Source organism: Aythya ferina, assembly GCF_964211825.1.
Source record: "Aythya ferina genome assembly, chromosome: 1".
Classification (NCBI taxonomy): Eukaryota; Metazoa; Chordata; class Aves; order Anseriformes; family Anatidae; genus Aythya; species Aythya ferina.
This window is the reverse complement of record NC_140296.1, coordinates 175695920-175714194: the sequence shown is the minus strand read 5'-3', so window position 1 is coordinate 175714194 and position 18275 is coordinate 175695920. Positions and strand designations below refer to the sequence as shown.

Sequence of the window (18275 nt, the reverse complement as noted above, 5' to 3'; positions counted from 1 at the left end):
CATCTGCCTGTCATATGGCTAATCACACACAGTAATTCTGCCTGAGCTTTTTCCTTGGAAGGAGTCAGGAAAAAAAAAAGAACTAAAATTTGCTCTGTTCTGAGTTTCTCTTAGCAAGCACCACTTGTAGAAAATGGTCTTTTTTTTTTTTTCCTTACTGATGTTTTGCTACCAGTGAACTAACCATACATACAAAGCAGGAAACAAACCCAGTCTCTGAAAAAAAAAAAAAAAAAAAAAAAAAAACACCTTTTCCCACTGTTCCTTCATTCAGGATATCTTGTTCCAATTAGCTTCAGATTGCACTTGTCTTTTTGTCTTTTGAAATGAGTTTCTCCTAAAAGGTTTTCCTTTATTTGCTAACCAGTGTTTGAAAAATGGGTCTGGGTTTGAACTATTATTGAATCATAGAGTATACTGTCAAACCTCTGACAACAATCTTTATTAAATGCATTGTGTTAAGTCATTGTATTTCTGAGAGTAGTAAATAGAATTTGTGTGAAGAACGTACGTATTTTTTCCTGCTTCTCTGACATGAATATGCTTGGGCTGCCAATGACTAGTCAATATGAAAAAAGAATAGCGTGGTGGTGGGAGGGATTTGGTTGGGTGTTTTTTTTTTTTATTATTATTCTCTCTCTCTTTTTTCTTTTTTTCTTTATTTTCTTAATAAATTCAGAGAAATGTGCATATACAGTTGTATCATTTGTGTCTACAATTAAGATAAATGTGGGTGGAAAGGGTCACATATCTTTAAAAGAAGTTCTAACACAGTATTGAAAGATAGGCATACTTGGAGAAATATTAAAATCTTAGCTTTTTTTCCCTCCAAAAAATGTACAGATATACAACTGACTTGTCTTCATTCAGAAATCCGTGGTATCTTTTAGAAGGAAAATGGTTAAAGAAAGCAAAATTGTATGAAAGCTTCCTCTGGCAGTTGTAAGACTTGAACATGTTCTTTTTTTGGTGGTGTTCAGATGAATAACCAACTCCAGCTGGAATTCAGGAAAAAAGTAAGTTGGAAGAGTCCTACCAAGGTTTCTTTTATCCTTAAAAGTTGAATCACCAATGCAGTCAAACTATTTAAAGTATGGTTGTCAAGCACTGTGAGAAAGTGTTGTCCAACAAACAAACATAATCTGGTGAAAATATGTAAATGTGACTTGTATTTAAAGAATTATGAAAGATTGCAAGCTAAGTTACTATAGTACAGAGTTTGAGATTGCTAGGCATGCCACAGTTAATTTTATGTATTTTACAAAATCTGTTTTAGCATTTCCACTTTATTCTGCCATCGTTTATTTTACTGCTGCAAGAGAAACTTGCTCTCATTTTTGGCATTTCTTCCAATAACAGTTATTTCTTGTATTCAGATAGTTCTGAACTAGTTATATTTGTATTAAAGCCAGTCGAAAGAGAGGAAAAGGCAGGTATCTCTTACAGCTGGCTCTCAGTTCACTCAGTTAAACCCAATATCCTTTGGTTTTGGCTCTGCAGTGGCTCCTAACCCGATGAAGGCCGTTGGTGTGCTAACGTACACTGTCTCATGTTTAATGGTTTTCTAAAATGTCTTCTTCCTAGGTCTACAGACAAGACTGTGAAACCTTTGGCATGGTAGTGAAGATGCTAATTGATAAAGATCCGTCGTTAGAGAAGTCCATTCAGTTTGCTCTGCGGCAGAACTTGCACGAGATCGGCGAGCGATGCATTGAGGAACTCAAACATTTCATTGCCCAGTATGACGCCGCCAACCAGGAGTTATCGGAGTCTTTCAAAGATGGCCCCTACTAAGGACGGAAATACAACTTCAGGTCTCTGCATTTTGTAGGCTGTAATACATAAATCTGCTTTCTGCGGGGAAAGAGGAGTTCCAGTTGGAGATCTCAACCCAAGACCCGTGCTCCTTCCTACCACCTAAGACGGCTGTACCTTGAGCGCAGTCTCCGCAGTTGTGCTCTTCCTACCTGTACTTGTTGACGTAGATTCCTTTGAAAAGGATCTTCTTTTCAAAAACGCCATATAGTGACAAACTATTTTTGCAACCTTTACACAGTTACCGAGGAAAAACTGTTCAGTCTGATGTATGTACACTGCTGTTTTGACGTTTGTAAGTGTAACTACAAAATGACGTTTTTTATTAAAATAACATGAAGCAGCTCTTTGTTCCTCAACTTACGCAGAAATATGGCCTGGTTTCATATATACGATAGGAAGGGAAGACTTGCAGAATTGCTCACAGCTATGATTTAAGTTATTTATTATAGTTTAATTTTGAACTTCACATTCATTCTCTAAAATTGCACCAGGGGTTGTTCCTGGTCTTGAGCTGCCAGAGAAACCCTGCCTGCTTGATGCAATAAGTGATGTATTTTTCGTTCTACTTGCAGGTTCTGCAAATGCCTTTTATATTGTGGTGTTTTTTGTATCATGAGCCGTTACTAGTAAGCAGTATTATGTAGAATTAATTCCATTTTTCTGTTAGTTTTTGCAACTAAATGTTTTCTGTTTTATTTTTCTATTTTTTTTATTTCTTTTTTTTTCTCACTATCCCTGACAGAGTGTAACTGCAGGTAGACACTGAGCGAGGCAAGGTCTCCTCGTTTGCCCTTTTCTCCTTTATGCCTTCTCACCACGTTTTGTGCATCAGTTTTAACAACTATGAATCTCTGTAATCAACAGGAAGGGGCAGGAATTTGGGGTGGCGAGGTGGGGCATGGGCTGTCTCTTTATTTAGTAACTCCAAGTTGCTTCAGATTAGGTATAATGTGAATGTTGAACCCTAAATAGGCCCCAAATTGATCATTGTTTCAAACCCAAATGATTCTGGGTAATGTCTGCAGCCATTTTTGACCTGATAGTTACTGGTAGCTGGGGAGAAATGGTTGAGTTAGAGTCAGGAGGCTGCCAGTGCTATGTGGTGACATTTTAGAGGTGAAACATAATTTAGGATTCACTGGTGGTATCCTGGCTGTTGATTTGTGTTCATTTAATGAGATCTTGTTTTTTATGAATGTTTGGGGAAGGGTGAACTGAATCATAATCACAAAGAGGTAAACATGAGTGTTTTGTATACATTTGTATTTAGAAACTTGAAACTCTGTACCAGGACAAGCGACTAAAGCTCTCCCTTCCCGAAGTGCACGGTATTAAATGAAAAAGTCTCGGAATTCAGCCCCTTATCAAGTAGCTCCTAAGGTTTCAGGGGAATGCTTTGCAAGAAAGTAAATAAAATGGCAGGGATTTTGCATGTCCAAGGTGCTGTATATATCACAGCATCTAGCACATACAAATCCTGATACGGTGCGTTAAATGTCTATGTTACGTCAGATGCCTGAGATGCCCGATTAGTTTTAATGTCAGCTGGGTGTGGTTTTGCAGTTAGCTTTCGTTGGGTTTCTGAAGTGTTCACATTGCTCAAAGGGGGTGACCTGCAGCTTACCCCGCTGGGAGCTGTGCAGCCGCTGGGGAGGCTCAGCGAGCCTCCTGGGTGCTAACTGCGGGTGGGAGAGGGGGAGGAAGGGCAATGTGGTGTGGGGCAGGAGCTAGACCTCAGCCACCCCTTCTGGCAACAGCCGGGCTTGCCAGGAGCAGTAAGGAAACCACAGGCAAATGTACATCGCGTTGCTGAGACAGGAATGTAACCGTCAGGGCTTCGCTGCTTGCCCGTGGGCAGGTCAGTCTTCAGGGTGTTACAGCGCAGTTTCTGCTTTGGGGTAAGAAACACTAAAGAAAAAAAAAACTGGGATCATGATTAATATATTTTTGATTTAAAAAGTTTGTTATTGTAAATGGTGTTAGGAGTCTCCTTCGTTCTCCTAGTGAAATTTAATCAGGTTTCTAAAAGTGGCTGATTTTTCAGGTGTCTTTCTAAAAAGTGACACCTAAGCCCCCAATACTCCTGTGTTGTTGTGGTGAGCTGATAGGTCAGTAAGGTATTTAGGGTGTCCTTAGCGTATTATTATTTTTTAATGGATTAAATTTTGCTCATAAACTGAGGAGACTTCTGATTTTTTTAAATAAATGCTATTTCTATGAAAGGTTTAATTCACATTCATGGGTGATGAGTAACTGGTTTTTCCCTGTTTAGTACTTGTCATTACTTTGAATGCTCGTGTCTGACCTTCTGTGATGTACTCTTCATGTTGATGTAAGTAAAATGTTACGCCACTTCACTTGGGCAAGATACATGGCTTTTACTCTTGCTTCCTGTAGAAATGAATACTTGGAATTTGATTTTATAGCAATGTGCAAGTTGTCCTGGGTCTCATGTACAGCCTCAGTGGGGCTGCTGGAAAGGGGCAGGAAGACCAGTGGTGGAAGGAGCCGGATGCTGTGCTGCAGGAATCTTCCTTTGTCACGTTAGGAGCTGCTGAAAACAAAACATACTCCTCGCACCCATCAGTGTGCAGATGCCCTTTGAAAGGGGAAAAGGAAAGGGAAGGAATGAAGAACGAAGTGTGGACGTTAAGTGTTATCTGCTGAGACTGGAGCAATCTCAGTGGTGAGTTGGCAGCTTTGGGTGACAACTTAAGCAGTTAGGATGAAGATCGGCAATGAATCACAACGAATAGAAGAGGAGTTAATGCTCCCCATGAAGAACTGCTTCCTTGTGACCGTGCTTTTTGTGCAGGATTTCCTCTTTTGGTGGGGATGAGGGTAATGTATGGCTCTAATGTTTCTCACTATCTATCGTGGAGGTGTAAGCTCCTCTTGGAATATCACACCCCTTCTAATAACACAAAGTAGAATTTACAGTTTGGGTGAAATAGAAATTTTTTATGTTAAGCTGAAAAACCTAAAACGTTGTGTAGCCATCTTCAACTTAGCGAATAATATTTCAGGTGGATGGAATTACAAAACACTAACCCCCGTTTCATTAAGCGTGGGTGCAAGCACCTCTTATTCTTCACCTGCAGTGAATGTCTCTGTGTTCCAGTCCTCAGCAAAACACGGCTTTCTGAATGTTTCTCATGTTCTTAATTACTTGTGGTCCTGCAGCCTAGGAGAGGCAAGGGAGAGCTTTGTGCCTCACAGCAGAGAGGGCTGGACGAGCTCTGGAGGAGTTGCTGACCCAGGGGAAGGCAACCACACTGCAGCACTGCTGCCCTGGGCACCGTGCGGTGCAGCCTTACCCTCCCTGACGAGGTGTGCTCACCAGGGAAAAGAGTTCACGGCTCTTGCCTTGGGCTGGAAAGAATTGCTGCTGGTTGGTTAGCCAAAGAGCAGCACTGCATAATACAAACAAAGGTTTGCTTCATCCCGCTCCCCACACACACATACTTCCTCTTGCACAGATGTGCCTCTATTTATTATTATTATTTTTTTTTTGAGTAAAACTGAGCCCGAGAAAAGGCCTCTATCCACTTCCAAAGCTTCCAGATGAGAAATAATAATAACAAAGAGTGGTGGGAAGTGGGGAAGCATCATTAGTTACATCACTCATTTTAAAGTACCAGGAGCCTTTGTGAGAGCAGCGTTTACACTGCCCCAGCAATGACACCTTTAGTCCAAAGTTATCCTTGGTTGGTTGGTTTGTTTTATGAAGGGGAAGGGGAAGAGAGTTACCTTTCAGCTCACTTATTTGGAGGTTTAGAGGGAGGTGCTGTGCAAGCTAATGCTCTGAAGATAGCTTATAAAGGGTACTAGGGCTGTGACTGTTGCTTGTTAACTTTTTTTAAACAACTATTCAATGATCTATGGGAAAATGTTTATCATCTAATATGCCATAAGCCTTTGCACTTCGGGGGCGGGCACGTGCTGCATCCTTAGATGGTGTAGGATCGGTAGACGGAGTGGTGGGGATGTCTCTGCATGAGCCACTTACTCCAAAGTGGACCCAGCAGCAGCAGCAGAGCTTGTTGTTTCAGAGTCCTGGTTCCCTGTATCTGGAAATGCAGTTAGGAACGGAAAGTCCCAGTCGCTATTTGGGTATCCCAAGCAAGGCATTAATAAGGCAGTTTCTCTTCTCAAGCCTCCGAAGGCCTCGCAGGCTGGCTGTTGGCCTGTTAAGCACAACAGGCATTTAGCTGCTAGGAAAGCAAATACTGCCTAAGCCACCAGGGCAGCCTGCCAGCTGGAAGCAGCCCACGCGCCACCCATTGGCCCATACGATGCTGCATGATACTGCTTTGATCAGCTTTCATGTACACAAGACTTGTTTGTACTAGAAAAGTGACTTATATGGTGAATACCACCTCTGGGAGTAAAGGATCTATTGCTTATTTTACCCTGAAAATATCAGCCAGTAACTGCTATTTTGACTTGGCCTTAGCAAGAGCTTCCTTTTTATTTGGTGTGAGCGCTACCCATGTGCCTTCCATCCCTTAGGTCTAGGTCCTCTCCGTTTCAAGAAGTTATGGCCTCAGAAATGGCAAACAGTTCATTTGGTCAGGCCTTTTATACCTGTAAGAAGTAAGTACCTGTTACTTCGTTAATTACCATTGTTCAGCTGAGCAGAAAGCCTATGGTTTTACTATTTACTATTTTAAGTCGCAGGTGTCTGCATTAATTCCAGTAAAAACATTCTGCTCTAAAGTGCAGAAATGCTTAAAACACTGATAAACTTAATTTAATGTGAAATAGCTCCTGCACTCCACCTGAGTTCAAGGCAACTTGATTACATGCTCGGCCCCCTTGCCTTCTAGAACCACCTCACCTCTCTCTGCCTTGCTGTAGGTGAACATGAGGAACGCTTTTTGGGAAAGGAGGGGAGTAATAAGAAAGAAATCCACATCCACAGGAGTTGCATGTTTGTTGTACTGATATATTCCAGGCTTGTGTGATTTTTACATTTATATAGTTTACATTTTGCTTGACCCATAAATAACACTTGCAAGATTAAGAGGGCCATAGGTTAGAGAGTATTTACATAGCCCCACCATGCATACAGAGCTTTCAATACCTAGTAGACAAAATTAAGCTGTTTTGCACTAAACATTTTTCAATATTTTTAAACCCCCTGACTAAAATACAAGCAATATTTCATCCATAATGCTGCTGTTCAACCCCTAACAAATCTAGTTTGGTATTGTAACAAACTTCTTCAAATTCAGGGATATAAAAATATTCAGCTTTTAAAATTTTAACTGTACAATATGTACATTAGTATTTGCACTGTTAAATTATGAATACATTTAAGCCTATGAAATACTACGTTATAAATATCATTATTTTTTTTTTGATTTAGAATTGCAACTAATACATTTTAAAACCTGGATAATACATTTGAAAAGACACAATTCTGGAGCCTAATCCTTTAAGCCCTTACGAAAGTATTTGTTATGTAAGTAGATTCATTGACTTAAATGGGGTTACGTGCCTGAGCAAAGGATTCCAGCATTTGTACCTTTCTCTTTCAATGCAGCAGAGTGGAGGAAATGACATAAAAACCATCACTACTCATTGTACTCAACTGGCAGTCAGGTCCAATTCCAAAAGCTGAATTAATACCTTCCTTTAAACAGGCACAAAAAAAAAAAAAAAGCTTACACAGGATGGAGTTCTTTCAAAAAAATAAAAACAAAAGGAAAAACTTGGAAGTTAAATGTGTAAACCACTTAGTGCTGCTTTAGGATATATCAAGGCCTCAAGCATTTCAGCTCCCACATTCTGATTTTTGCCTTCTTACTAGTGAACTCTTTGGAAAAGCAGCATTTTCCCAAATTAAAAAAAAAAAAAAAAGTTCCAGTTTTTGTAGGGAAACTTCAAGGAAGGAAGAATCAGTTTTGTCAGTGAAGAAAGGACACGACATAGAGTCACCTTTTCATTGGAGAGAAGAGGAAAGAGTTGAGGCTCACCCTCTGTGGGTACAGCTACAGTACAAGACTGACAGGTTTATTTATTGATCTTCGTTGACTCCCTTCTCTCAGATAACTGAACACAGGTGAATAGAGAGCATGAAATAAATGTCTACAAAAAGTCTGTATCAAGAACTGCAATAACAGTATTTTGACAGCTCAAACGTGTAAACCTAGCAATATCTGAACAGGTCATCATTTGGCATAGTGACATTTCTGAATGTTATTTTTACAATGTAAACTCGGGTAGAGTTATCATTTACACTGGCAAAGCGTTAAGAACCTCAGCAACTTGCCTAAGTACAATTATTAATATAAAAGGACGTGGTTCCAACTGTAGCTAGAGAGTTGACTGGTCTTCCCAACCGTTAAAACAAATTAAGAAATGATGCAGTTTTTCCCTTTGTGTCCCCTCTTCTTCTTTGATTTGGTTGTCCTTTGTCCAAACTGAGAACTAGATAACGCAGTAGTTTGACCAGAAAGGTCGTCTGTATAGTATGGGTATCTCAGCGAGCGCGGCTGTGGAATTGGCTGTCCCAGGAAATACCCTTCCTCTTCAGAATCAGATGATGAGGATGAAGTCGAACACCAGGAGTCATCTTCATCACCATATAATCCAAAAAATTTATCAACCACCTGATTCCGCAGTGCATAATCAGAACTCGTGTGGGCGTACTGGCCGTACAGCTCCGCGTTCTGAATATATGCCCGAAACTCACGCGAGCTTTTGTTCTGAATAAATTTTTCATGATCCTGAGGAGAGTAATAGCGAAATCTCTCTTTTGGAGAGCATCTTCTTTCTGTGGCCAAATTAAGTGCGTTATCTGAACGAGATTTCCTACTTCTTCTGCGATGGTGAGAAGGCCGACTTCCGCGCTCTTCGAAGTGGTAAACACGCCTACGAGTCCTTTCACTCATTGGAGGCTGTCGAATTTCAACATTCTCGTAACTGCCATTATCAATAACATCATCTGAAAACTTCACTTGCTGTGGTCTAGACTGGGATTTAGATCTTCTCAGTACAGGCATGTGCACTGGCTTCTCCTCTGGTAACGCTTTTTCCTGGCACAACTCTGAGCTCAGACTCTTCAAGGACTCTGTGCTCCGGTGGAGCATGGAAGAATTGAGAGTTCCCATGTTGCTCATCTTCTCACAGTCCTCTACCTCCAGTTCTTGGAAAGTTTGCAAAGAATAGAGAGATGTCCGTGGCTTGCCTTCTCCATCCATTGAAGCCCCTGGGGTGGGAGTTGAGAAAGGAGGAAAAGCAGAATTAGAAGCGCCTTGAAGAGAGAGAGAGATAATGCAATGAAACGTTAAAAACATTTGTTTTCATGAAAGCAGACCTTAAAGTGTTAGGCACTGGGCACAAACTGGAGCACAGGAGGCTCCCCCTGAGCACCAGGCAGCACTGCTGTGCTGGGTGGGTGCCTGAGCACTGGCACAGGCTGCCCAGAGAGGCTGTGGGGTCTCCTCCTTGGGGATCCTCTAAAACCACCTGGACGTGGCCCTGGGCAGCCTGCTCTGGGTGTCCCTGCTTGGGCAGGGGCTGGGGCAGGTGGGCTCCTGAGGGCCTGCCAGCCTCAGCTGCTCCAATTCTGCTCTTTGGAACTATTACCAAAAGGACTAGCTTCATGTAACAATAAGCTTTGTTGTTTTACTTCAAACATTTAAGAACTAGCTAACATTAGGATACTGAGAATGTAAAAAGTTTAATTAATTTAAAATATTTAAACAGCTAAAACACACATGAAGCTAAGCCACTAAGAAAAGAATTACTTTAAATTACTCTACGATCCATGCTTGCCATTTTTAAAGCTAAAATATTCTGTGCTTCTCATATTGCTAAGTTCAATATTCCAGCTGTTGCTACAGGAAACCTAGGATCACTTCCTCTCAAAGAAGGATCTTTACTCATAAAATGTCAACAGTAAGCTGGCCTGGTTTACTTCAGGTTTGTGTCAAATGACCATTCATTCCCAGAACAAGGGCTTCATCTGCCCTATGACCCTCCCAGGTGCAGTACCTCTGGTTCCTCCTCCTTCCATACCCCCTGAACCAAGCTCCCCTCATCAGTTCCTGCTTTACTGCATGGGCAGTGCAGCATGTGGCTGCTTCTGAGCTATGCAAGGAGCTAGAATATTTCGTGCTAGAATGAAAGGAATGGAGAAGAAGATAGGACAACTTTTAAAATGTGTCTCTCTTAGCTAATTCTCTGCTTTTTTTTTTTTCGTGGTAGGGAATAGGAATGGGAGGTTAACAACGCAGATGCAGTTGCATATCTGACGTTTATCCTTTTGGCTAATTTCAATCACGTTTGACAAGGAGGTTCACAGAAGTGGATTATCAGTTTCTCTTTAGTCAACAGAGAAAGATAATCTCATAAACCTCATTTCCTAAGGCTAAGAAGGTTGCCATCCTTTCAGATTTTCTACATATTTTTACAAGCAAATCAGGAAACTATCTACAGTGTTTTGCGGATTATCTTCAATATGATCCTAGTAAGGAACGCAACTTCTTGTACTTAAGGTACAGAATTTGCTTGAGGTTGTGGTTTGTATATAACAAATGAATAGTTCGAGAACATTCTTACTCAGTTTGATATCATGTTTTGTTGTGTTTTTTGTTGTTATTGTTACAAGCAAAGAAAAGAATTCAAAAGGAAAAGAATTTAAATAGCAGACGTGTACTCATGGAAGAATTATGTGCTTGAAAAAAGCGTATCAAACATATAATGCATCTCCTGCTGTGAAAGCTTTTTAAAAGAATCACAAATATGACCAGTCTTAGTTCAGAGTACTACAACATCCATGCTTTGGTTGACCTCTGCATCAAAGCCATGCAATTTCCCCCCATTACCTGTTATGTTGGACAAAGCCAAAGAATCCATCGAGTCTCGAACGCTTTGTTCTTGCTGTTTCAGATCAGACAAACATTCCAGTGACCCTCCGTACCACGGTGTTTGGTCATGTTTGTATCCCGACGCCCCGTGCTCCATGTCTAGCTCCTGGATCTTCCTGCTGCTGGCAGGACCCGGATGGCTGCCATACGCGGAGTCACCCAGGCCATCCTGGGACTGGGCCCAGTACATGTCTGATTGATACTTCTTACTTGCTAGGCTTGGGTTATTTTTTTTCAAGTCCAACTTGCTCTTGACAATGCTGTCAGAAATCCAGTGGTCGCTTGATCTAATGTCTACCTCAGCAGGTTGCTGGAAGAGGCTTTTATCACCAAACTTCAGAAGGAGCTGAGTCATGTAGTCTTCGTGTTCAGCCCATTCTTCAGGGTCCTCGGGCATTTCTTGCTCCACTCTTCCTTTCCAGAAGTCTTCATTAACAAAGCTGGCCTCTTCCCTTGAAAGGCTTAAGTCATCCAGCTTGCGAGAAAGAGTATCATCGGCGTTGCCTGACAGACCAGGAAACTTGTAATTGAGGGCTGGCGACAGGAGGAGAGACTGGCGGCACTGGTCAGCCGAGCGGCTGCTCTTGCCCATGCGAATGCTCCTCCTGGAGTCTCTTGATCGAGCAGACTGAAATGCAGAGTCAGAAGAGTCAGAGGCGTGAACGTCCTCACCCAAGCTGCAGGTTTTTGAGCAGTAGATCTGCCCTTGCTTCGGAAGGAAAGGGCAGCCAAGCAAAGAGGTCTTGCACTGAGCACAAGAAAAGCAAGCCTCCGTAGCATGCCAGTGCTGTCCATCGTAGGTCATCTGGGCATGGTCAACACCTGGAAAAGGAGAACAAACAATGCTTTGGGTTCTCTCAAAAACTACTTGCAGAATTCACACTTCTGGAATGTGATTTTTTTTTTCCATAAATTGGCTTTCCCTTAATTTGTAAGTTATAAAGGACATACTTACCAATGTGCTCCCCGCAGGTCTCACAGTATTCCGCGTAAAGCGATTCAAAACAGTTACAGCAGAAGGGTCGCCCGTCCTTCATGATGTACCTCTGGCCTCCCAGGATTGTCTCACACTCGAGGCAACAGAAGTGTTTCATGTGCCAGTGGCGACCCTCAGCTTCTGTGCACTCATCGGCAAAAATGATCTTTCGGAGAGAAAAGCGAACTCTTAGTTAAGTGGACAAAACATCCCCTCGGGACTTAAAACAAACAAAATATCCTGTTTGTGCAGTTAACATGCTTATTTATTTTTTGTTTAGCTGGCTTTTGAGTACAAAGCTAAAATGACAATTGCCTATAACAACTGTGGCATTCTGATATTTTCTTAAACAGCAAAAAAAGGAGAAAAAAAAACTTTTTAAAGCAAAAAAAAAAAAAGAAGGTAAGAACTCAACAAAGAAGCTGATGTTACGATATTTTGGAATATCTGTACAGATTCTTGTTTTAATTTAATCTACAAGATTCAGTTCTAAATACAAACAGGTACCTGTTTTCTAAATTCAATCACACTGCTTGTTGTATTGCTGTTCTGACAAGAAATGGCACACCCCTCCGCTTTCAAACACATCTATGCAGGACAGTCCTTACTGCTTGAAGGAATGCATCTGCCTTCAGTAATTGCCCAGGCAAGTGATGCAGTTTGTTAGCTGAACAATGACGGGTGGTGGTTTGGCTGTAAAATGTAAATTTTACCTCATCACAGGCTGAACATCGAGGCTTCAGAAGTTCAGCATGGTGTCTGCCGCAGTGAATTTTTCCATCTTGGTAGAAGTAGATAAGGTCAACGAGAAGCTCATTACACGTGAAGCATACAAAACACGATGGATGCCAGCACACACCAGGGCCAGCTCTCGAGGCAAAAACTGCAACTTCGCCGCCGTTTACTTTTGTACCACACTAGGAACAAGAAGAGAAAGAGAACATGCTTCATATTACAGACCGCTAGCTTCTGGCATTTAAACTAAATTAAAACACCAAACCCAACATGAAGGTTTCATTCAAAATATATTCCAAAATTTGACATGAAGGGGAAAAAATATATTTTCAAACTTGGGCTAGACAATTCTGTGCATCAACAAAACTTGTGTGAATAGAAGTTTATTATAATGTTTTGAAAGGGATGCCTGTTTTTCACTTGTCATTATTTTAATATAAGTTAGTACGAGTCAACAACAGTAGCAAATATGTCAAAGATTCAGTTCATTGCTAGTATCAAAGGTTGTTTTCCTTAAGCAAGTGCTACCTTCTTTCTATTCATATGCAGTTTCACAAATACCCTCTTTATATATATGTATGCTCAGGTGTAGACAGAAATAAGCCTACATTTAATATTGAGATATTACTGAGACCGCCGCTTGGCTCGGGGCACCAGTGGCGTTACCTGTTCACAGACAGCATGCATCACTGCTCTCGAGAGGAGTTTAATAGTGCCTCGGCCGAGCGCCTCCTTTTTGCGCTGGGAACTGAACATCTGCAGCTCCTTCTTTTCTTCTTCGCTTAAAGACTGGCAGTATCGCACCTTCCAGTGAAAACACAGAAGAACTTCCTTTAGGTACCGAGCTTTTAAAATAACATCGCAATGAGCAAGCACATAATATGCAAGAAATTTTTCAGGCATGCTGGCAATCATCATTAAACTTCTCTAGCTTGTCTTCTCTACAGCTTTAGTATTTAGTTAATATGGCACAATACAAGCCTAGTATAGAGAGGTTTTGCAAACTAAAACGTTGTCCAGGCAAGGAATAACATTTTTAAAAGGCAATTCCATAATAATGGAATGAACCTAGATCAGGTTCATCCATAACACTGTCCTTTAGATTTATGGTGAAGTGCCTGCACTAAATATTGCAGTACACAAGATCTTAAGCATTGACACCCCCGCCTCCTTTTCTTACAAAGAGTTTGTTTGTTATTTCCACTTCTACTCCAAATTACACTGCATATCTGAGATGCAAACCTTTTACTATCACAAAGCATCCTTTTTGTGTGCTACAATGAAATCCCAGGAATTTGTAGGCTCCTGGTAATTGGTGGGTGGCTGCAAACACTATAAAACCGACTTGTGTTAAGTTTATTGCAGTGACACCAACCTTCCTGACAAGAAAAGGCAGTGTCCTTCCAGACAGCTCTTATCTGCACGGCAGTGAAACGCAGAGCTAGACAATGGGTTCAGTGTATGCGCCGGGCTGGTGCACAGGTCAGATGCCAGCACAAGCCGTGTTTTAGGCTTGTAACAAACACGCAGGAAGGTAATTCACACAGAGGAGGCGAGAGAGACCTATATCCTGACCGTGCACCCCCAGGCTCCCCGGTTACCTCGTTATCATGGGGTGGCAGCTGATAGAGGAGCTGTTTAATTCTGTGCTTCTCTCCGGGGCTGTTCACGTAAGGGACCTTTTCCTCTGGCAGGCAGGCAAAATACAGTTGTACCTGCACGGGAGCAACGTGAAGTCAGACCAGGAGACACACATCACCCGAGCACCGCACGCGACCTTCGGCTACTGTTTTATCTCAAGTCCCACTTACAAAGGAAGGAGGCTATGCTACATTAGACCTGTGACAGGATTTGTGCTGAAAATACGAGGCCCAGATGAACCAACTCAGCAAACCTGGCTCGTCTCTGATAAAACTAGCACCAAGCTGCTGAATTGCTTTTCTGGAATGCAATTTGCAGTGACAATTAGGGGGTATCGTAAATTATGCACATTTAATGTTCTCATTATTCCCACCCCCCTTCAGGGCTGGTCAACAGCCCAGCTGAAATTCCAAGTTTCCCTCTACAATTTACCACACAAGGCACGACGCTTTCCAGAAAACAGGCGCTGTGTAAACAAATTTAATTTGCTCTGTGCATTTTACACATTGTTGAGACAAAAGCTGTTTTGTAGCCTCCCGCTGATCAGGTTCACCCAGAGCATCAGCTTTCATTGCTTCCATGTGGCCTTTGGTAAGAAGGTGGAAACATCCTTCCCGTGGGAGAAGGCTGGATCCAGGCACATTTCAGTCGGATGCAAATGAACTATGAAATTTTCATGGGCTGTGTGTTTTTGATAAAGAAATCAATATTGGGTGTACACACCTATCAATCTTCACTCTTTTTTTTTTTTTTTCCCCCCCAGAAGCAAATTATGACAGGAAAACTGTAATGAATGCTATGACAAAGCCCGGTGGCAAAAAATATTTTTGTGGAACAGCTTCAGATTTATTGTTTTTCCTATGCAGTTTCCAGCTTGTCATGAGGCCTGGGGCTGTAAATAAGAGCCGACTATTGGCAAAAAATATTACTTGCCATCCAGATTTAAATAATGCTTAGGTCAACAGCTTATTACTGTGCGAGACAGATGAAAAAGAGGCAGCAATCAGTCAGGAAGCAATCAAAATTATATGGGAAAGGTTGTATGAAACATTATTTGGCTTTCATTTAACCAAAATTTAAACATCAGAAGTCCTCTTAGTACTGATTGCGCTTCAAGAAGCTGCAGGAAAAGATAACGACACACAGTACAAAGTTAAGCCTGAAAGACACTTTATGCCCTTCTCTCAGTTTATTGCCCTGTTCTCAAATTAAGTCATTCTTCTTCGAAAAAAGAAATCTTTAATGAGTTTGAGCTAGCTTGATTATGGGGATATTTTATGGAATTTACTTAATTGTTCTGACAGAACATTAGCTTGCTGGTTGCCTTAAGGTCTGATTCATCGGGATTCATATATATGCTTAAGCAAGCAATAAAAAGAATTTCCCTAAAAATAGCCCATTATTTGCCGTTCCTGCTGACATGACTTTATTCACAACTACGAAAAATCTCTGCACCACAAGAAGGATGCACCTCCATATCTACAGACTGCAATAACTTGCCAGCTGGCCAAGAGCAGCTCTGCCTCCTCTAGGAAGTCTTCTAGTGCTAGGAAGTCTCAGCCCCTTCAACATGGACACCCCAGTTCTGGGTGTTGGGGAATGCACAGCTTCGGTACAGTTATAACAACATCAAGTAGACAAATATGTCTAGATTTGGTTTCCTAGAGCAGCTCTCTCATCAGCAATTTCACCTATTTCCACTGCATTGTGATGTAGTGGATAAAGAAAAGGGAGAGGGGGAGGAACAGCCCAACCAGCCCACAGTGCTGGCTGCAGGGAAGGCAGAGGAGAAGCTGGTATGAACAAATGGCAGGCACACCGCCACTTAAACAAGCGTTAAGCACATTAGTAATTGTCACAGTGACAGAATGCCTTCATTATGTATGCTGCAGCAGCGTTCCCGATGTCAAATGCCCAATTATTTAAAGAGATGGTCACTGCTTAACTGCGCCTGTACAAACAGCACCGTGCCACGAGCTTCAATTAAACCTAACAGCTTGCTTCAGAGAGAAAGCAAAATTCCCTGCTACTTTTAGATTTGACAATACATACCTCTGTGGCATGTATTTATTGAAAAATCTTGGGGAATATAAACTCCTCGATGCTGAGGATATTAAGTACCCTTGGGGCAGCCTCATTGGAATAGGAAACAAAACGAGGTGAAGGGTTCTAGGTGAATTTGAGTTTTATATTACAAGGATTCAGTAAGGCTTGCTATCGCTCCCTTAGACAGTCTGTATGGGGCTTATTTTAATAATGCAGAACCACAGGCAGTACCTGCTCTGGTCTAAGGCCTGGGGGGACCCAGGCATATTCTTCCAAGGCACAGCCAGAGTCATCATCAGACGTTGAGCTTCGCTGACACCCAAAAACGAGGTTGTTAGCTTTGGGCTCCATCTCCAAGGGCATAAGTGTGAAGTGTTAAATATTTCAGCTGCAGCTCATCAAGCAATTGATCTGGAAGAAAAGATTAAGAGAGCTTTAATAAACTTCAACACGCAACAACTAATTATCAGCACAAATGATCTTACAACAGTTTAGAGTTCCTTGTGCTGGCCAGAACACAGATTATCGGAGCATCATTACAACTTGCTACAAGCAATTCAGAAGTATTCCAATGAGCTCTCAAAAACACACAAAAACCACCACACACCTACCCAAGAAAAAACAAACTAGACACCCATCACCACGCCTGGCAGCCGATACCTGTTTCAGCATTAACGCTCACCTTCTTACATTTCTGCTCATCTGACATTACAGATTATACGTACACATAAATAGGAAAGACTCATGGAGTAAATGCTCATAAAACAAATGAGATGAACTCTATCTGAAGTCACTACTAATCTAGTAGCACAGAAGACACGAAAACTGCTCATCAAACCCTAAAGAAATCCGTGGGGAAAGACAGCTGTGCAAGTAGCATCCTGTTTTTAACAAGGTAGGCATAAAGCAATGAATGTCTGCTAGATTCCTCCGAGATCCTCGTTTTAGCTGTATCAGAGCGGAAGGGTGTTGGTCCAGTTAAATATCTGAAATCCAATTATGCCAGATTAGGCTCTGTAAAATGCATCATGATTGTTCTGTTAATTTAAAACCCTACAGGGAGATGCTTCTGTTGATTCATGAAGCCTACAAAGCTTAATATCAGTGGGATCATTTTGAGTCACAACTGGCAAAGGCGGCTCTCACCAACATCCGCAGCTCTCTGCAGTAAAACGCTTATTAAGATAAATATCTTACATTAATTCAAACAAGAGTTCTTAGGAAATTCGGATCGGGAGTTTCAGTGAAATACCGACTGCCAAAACCAGAGAGGATGTGCTCTGCCAGGACAGACACCCTGAACACCTGAGCGTGGAAACAAGCTTGCCTTCACGCTATGCTGCCCGTTTCAGGCAGTTTTCTCCACCCGTCCACCAAACTGGGATGCAGTTGTGGCAGCACCAGACCTGAGCTGCTGGGCAGCTGCAGAAAACCCTCATCCCCTCCACAAATAACCTTGCTGCTGGGTCTAAAGGGGAGAGCAACCTAGCAGCTCCAGGCATGTCCCGTGCCATCTCTGTCGTATCAGAGGAAACAAGCTGCTGCTGGACCGCAGGTGGAAGGAAAATACCAGACCTGGTACCCAGGCATCCTGCTCCCTGCACACCGGGGGCTTCTCCTCCTTTACACGAGGCCCCAGCAAGTGCCACGCTGGGTAATTGGTGCCTCATGCAGACCCAAACCTGCTCAGTAGAAAGCAGCCACATGCACATGAAGTTATAAGCTCAGAGAAATGATGATACTCGGTATTACATGTTCTATCTGCCCCCGGTTTCAGTATGTCTGTACGTTCCCACACCCAATAAAACGAGGTGGGATTACTTAACTACTCCACTGGGCCAGCACTCAAAAAGCGTAACTTGTTACCTTCGCTCCAAAACTTTTGGTTTGAAGATGTATGTGCTATTCTTGGTGTGCTGCTAGGATGCCAACACGCTACGATTACGCTGCGTAGCTGCACTGTAATACAACATTTACCTGGTATTTTATGGGGCACACAAACCCGCCCTTTAGGAACAGGCTGCTTCTTACAGAGCTTCTCAGATGTCAGGCAAGTTTTGGAAACCTTAGTTTAGGTGAACAACTGAAGATTTACAAAGCAACTTGTAGCTTAGCATCACCACATGTCCCTGCCAAGGACGGCGAGTGAAACCAACCCCCTACACTTGTTATTCTGCGTA

General features: G+C 42.1%; 2 protein-coding genes across 11 annotated transcripts in view; one reads left to right on the top strand and one right to left on the bottom strand.

The window, feature by feature from the left end:
* Positions 1-2158, top strand: part of PPHLN1 (periphilin 1) — a 71457-nt gene extending 69299 nt beyond the window's left edge. For all 8 annotated transcript variants that reach the window (XM_084519180.1, XM_084519175.1, XM_084519179.1 and 5 more), the window contains one exon: positions 1585-2158. In XM_084519180.1, coding sequence (XP_084375306.1) covers positions 1585-1794 — 210 coding nt within the window. In that variant the 3' untranslated portion in view covers positions 1795-2158. The remainder of the gene's footprint in view (positions 1-1584) is intronic.
* A 4587-nt stretch (positions 2159-6745) lies between these two features.
* Positions 6746-18275, bottom strand: part of PRICKLE1 (prickle planar cell polarity protein 1) — a 64393-nt gene continuing 52863 nt past the window's right edge. For all 3 annotated transcript variants that reach the window (XM_084519130.1, XM_084519132.1, XM_084519131.1), the window contains exons 2-8: positions 16327-16506; positions 14010-14123; positions 13075-13212; positions 12387-12590; positions 11653-11839; positions 10656-11519; positions 6746-9034 (exon numbers count right to left, since the gene is read on the bottom strand). In XM_084519130.1, coding sequence (XP_084375256.1) covers positions 8178-9034; positions 10656-11519; positions 11653-11839; positions 12387-12590; positions 13075-13212; positions 14010-14123; positions 16327-16458 — 2496 coding nt within the window. In that variant the 5' untranslated portion in view covers positions 16459-16506 and the 3' untranslated portion in view covers positions 6746-8177. The remainder of the gene's footprint in view (positions 9035-10655; positions 11520-11652; positions 11840-12386; positions 12591-13074; positions 13213-14009; positions 14124-16326; positions 16507-18275) is intronic.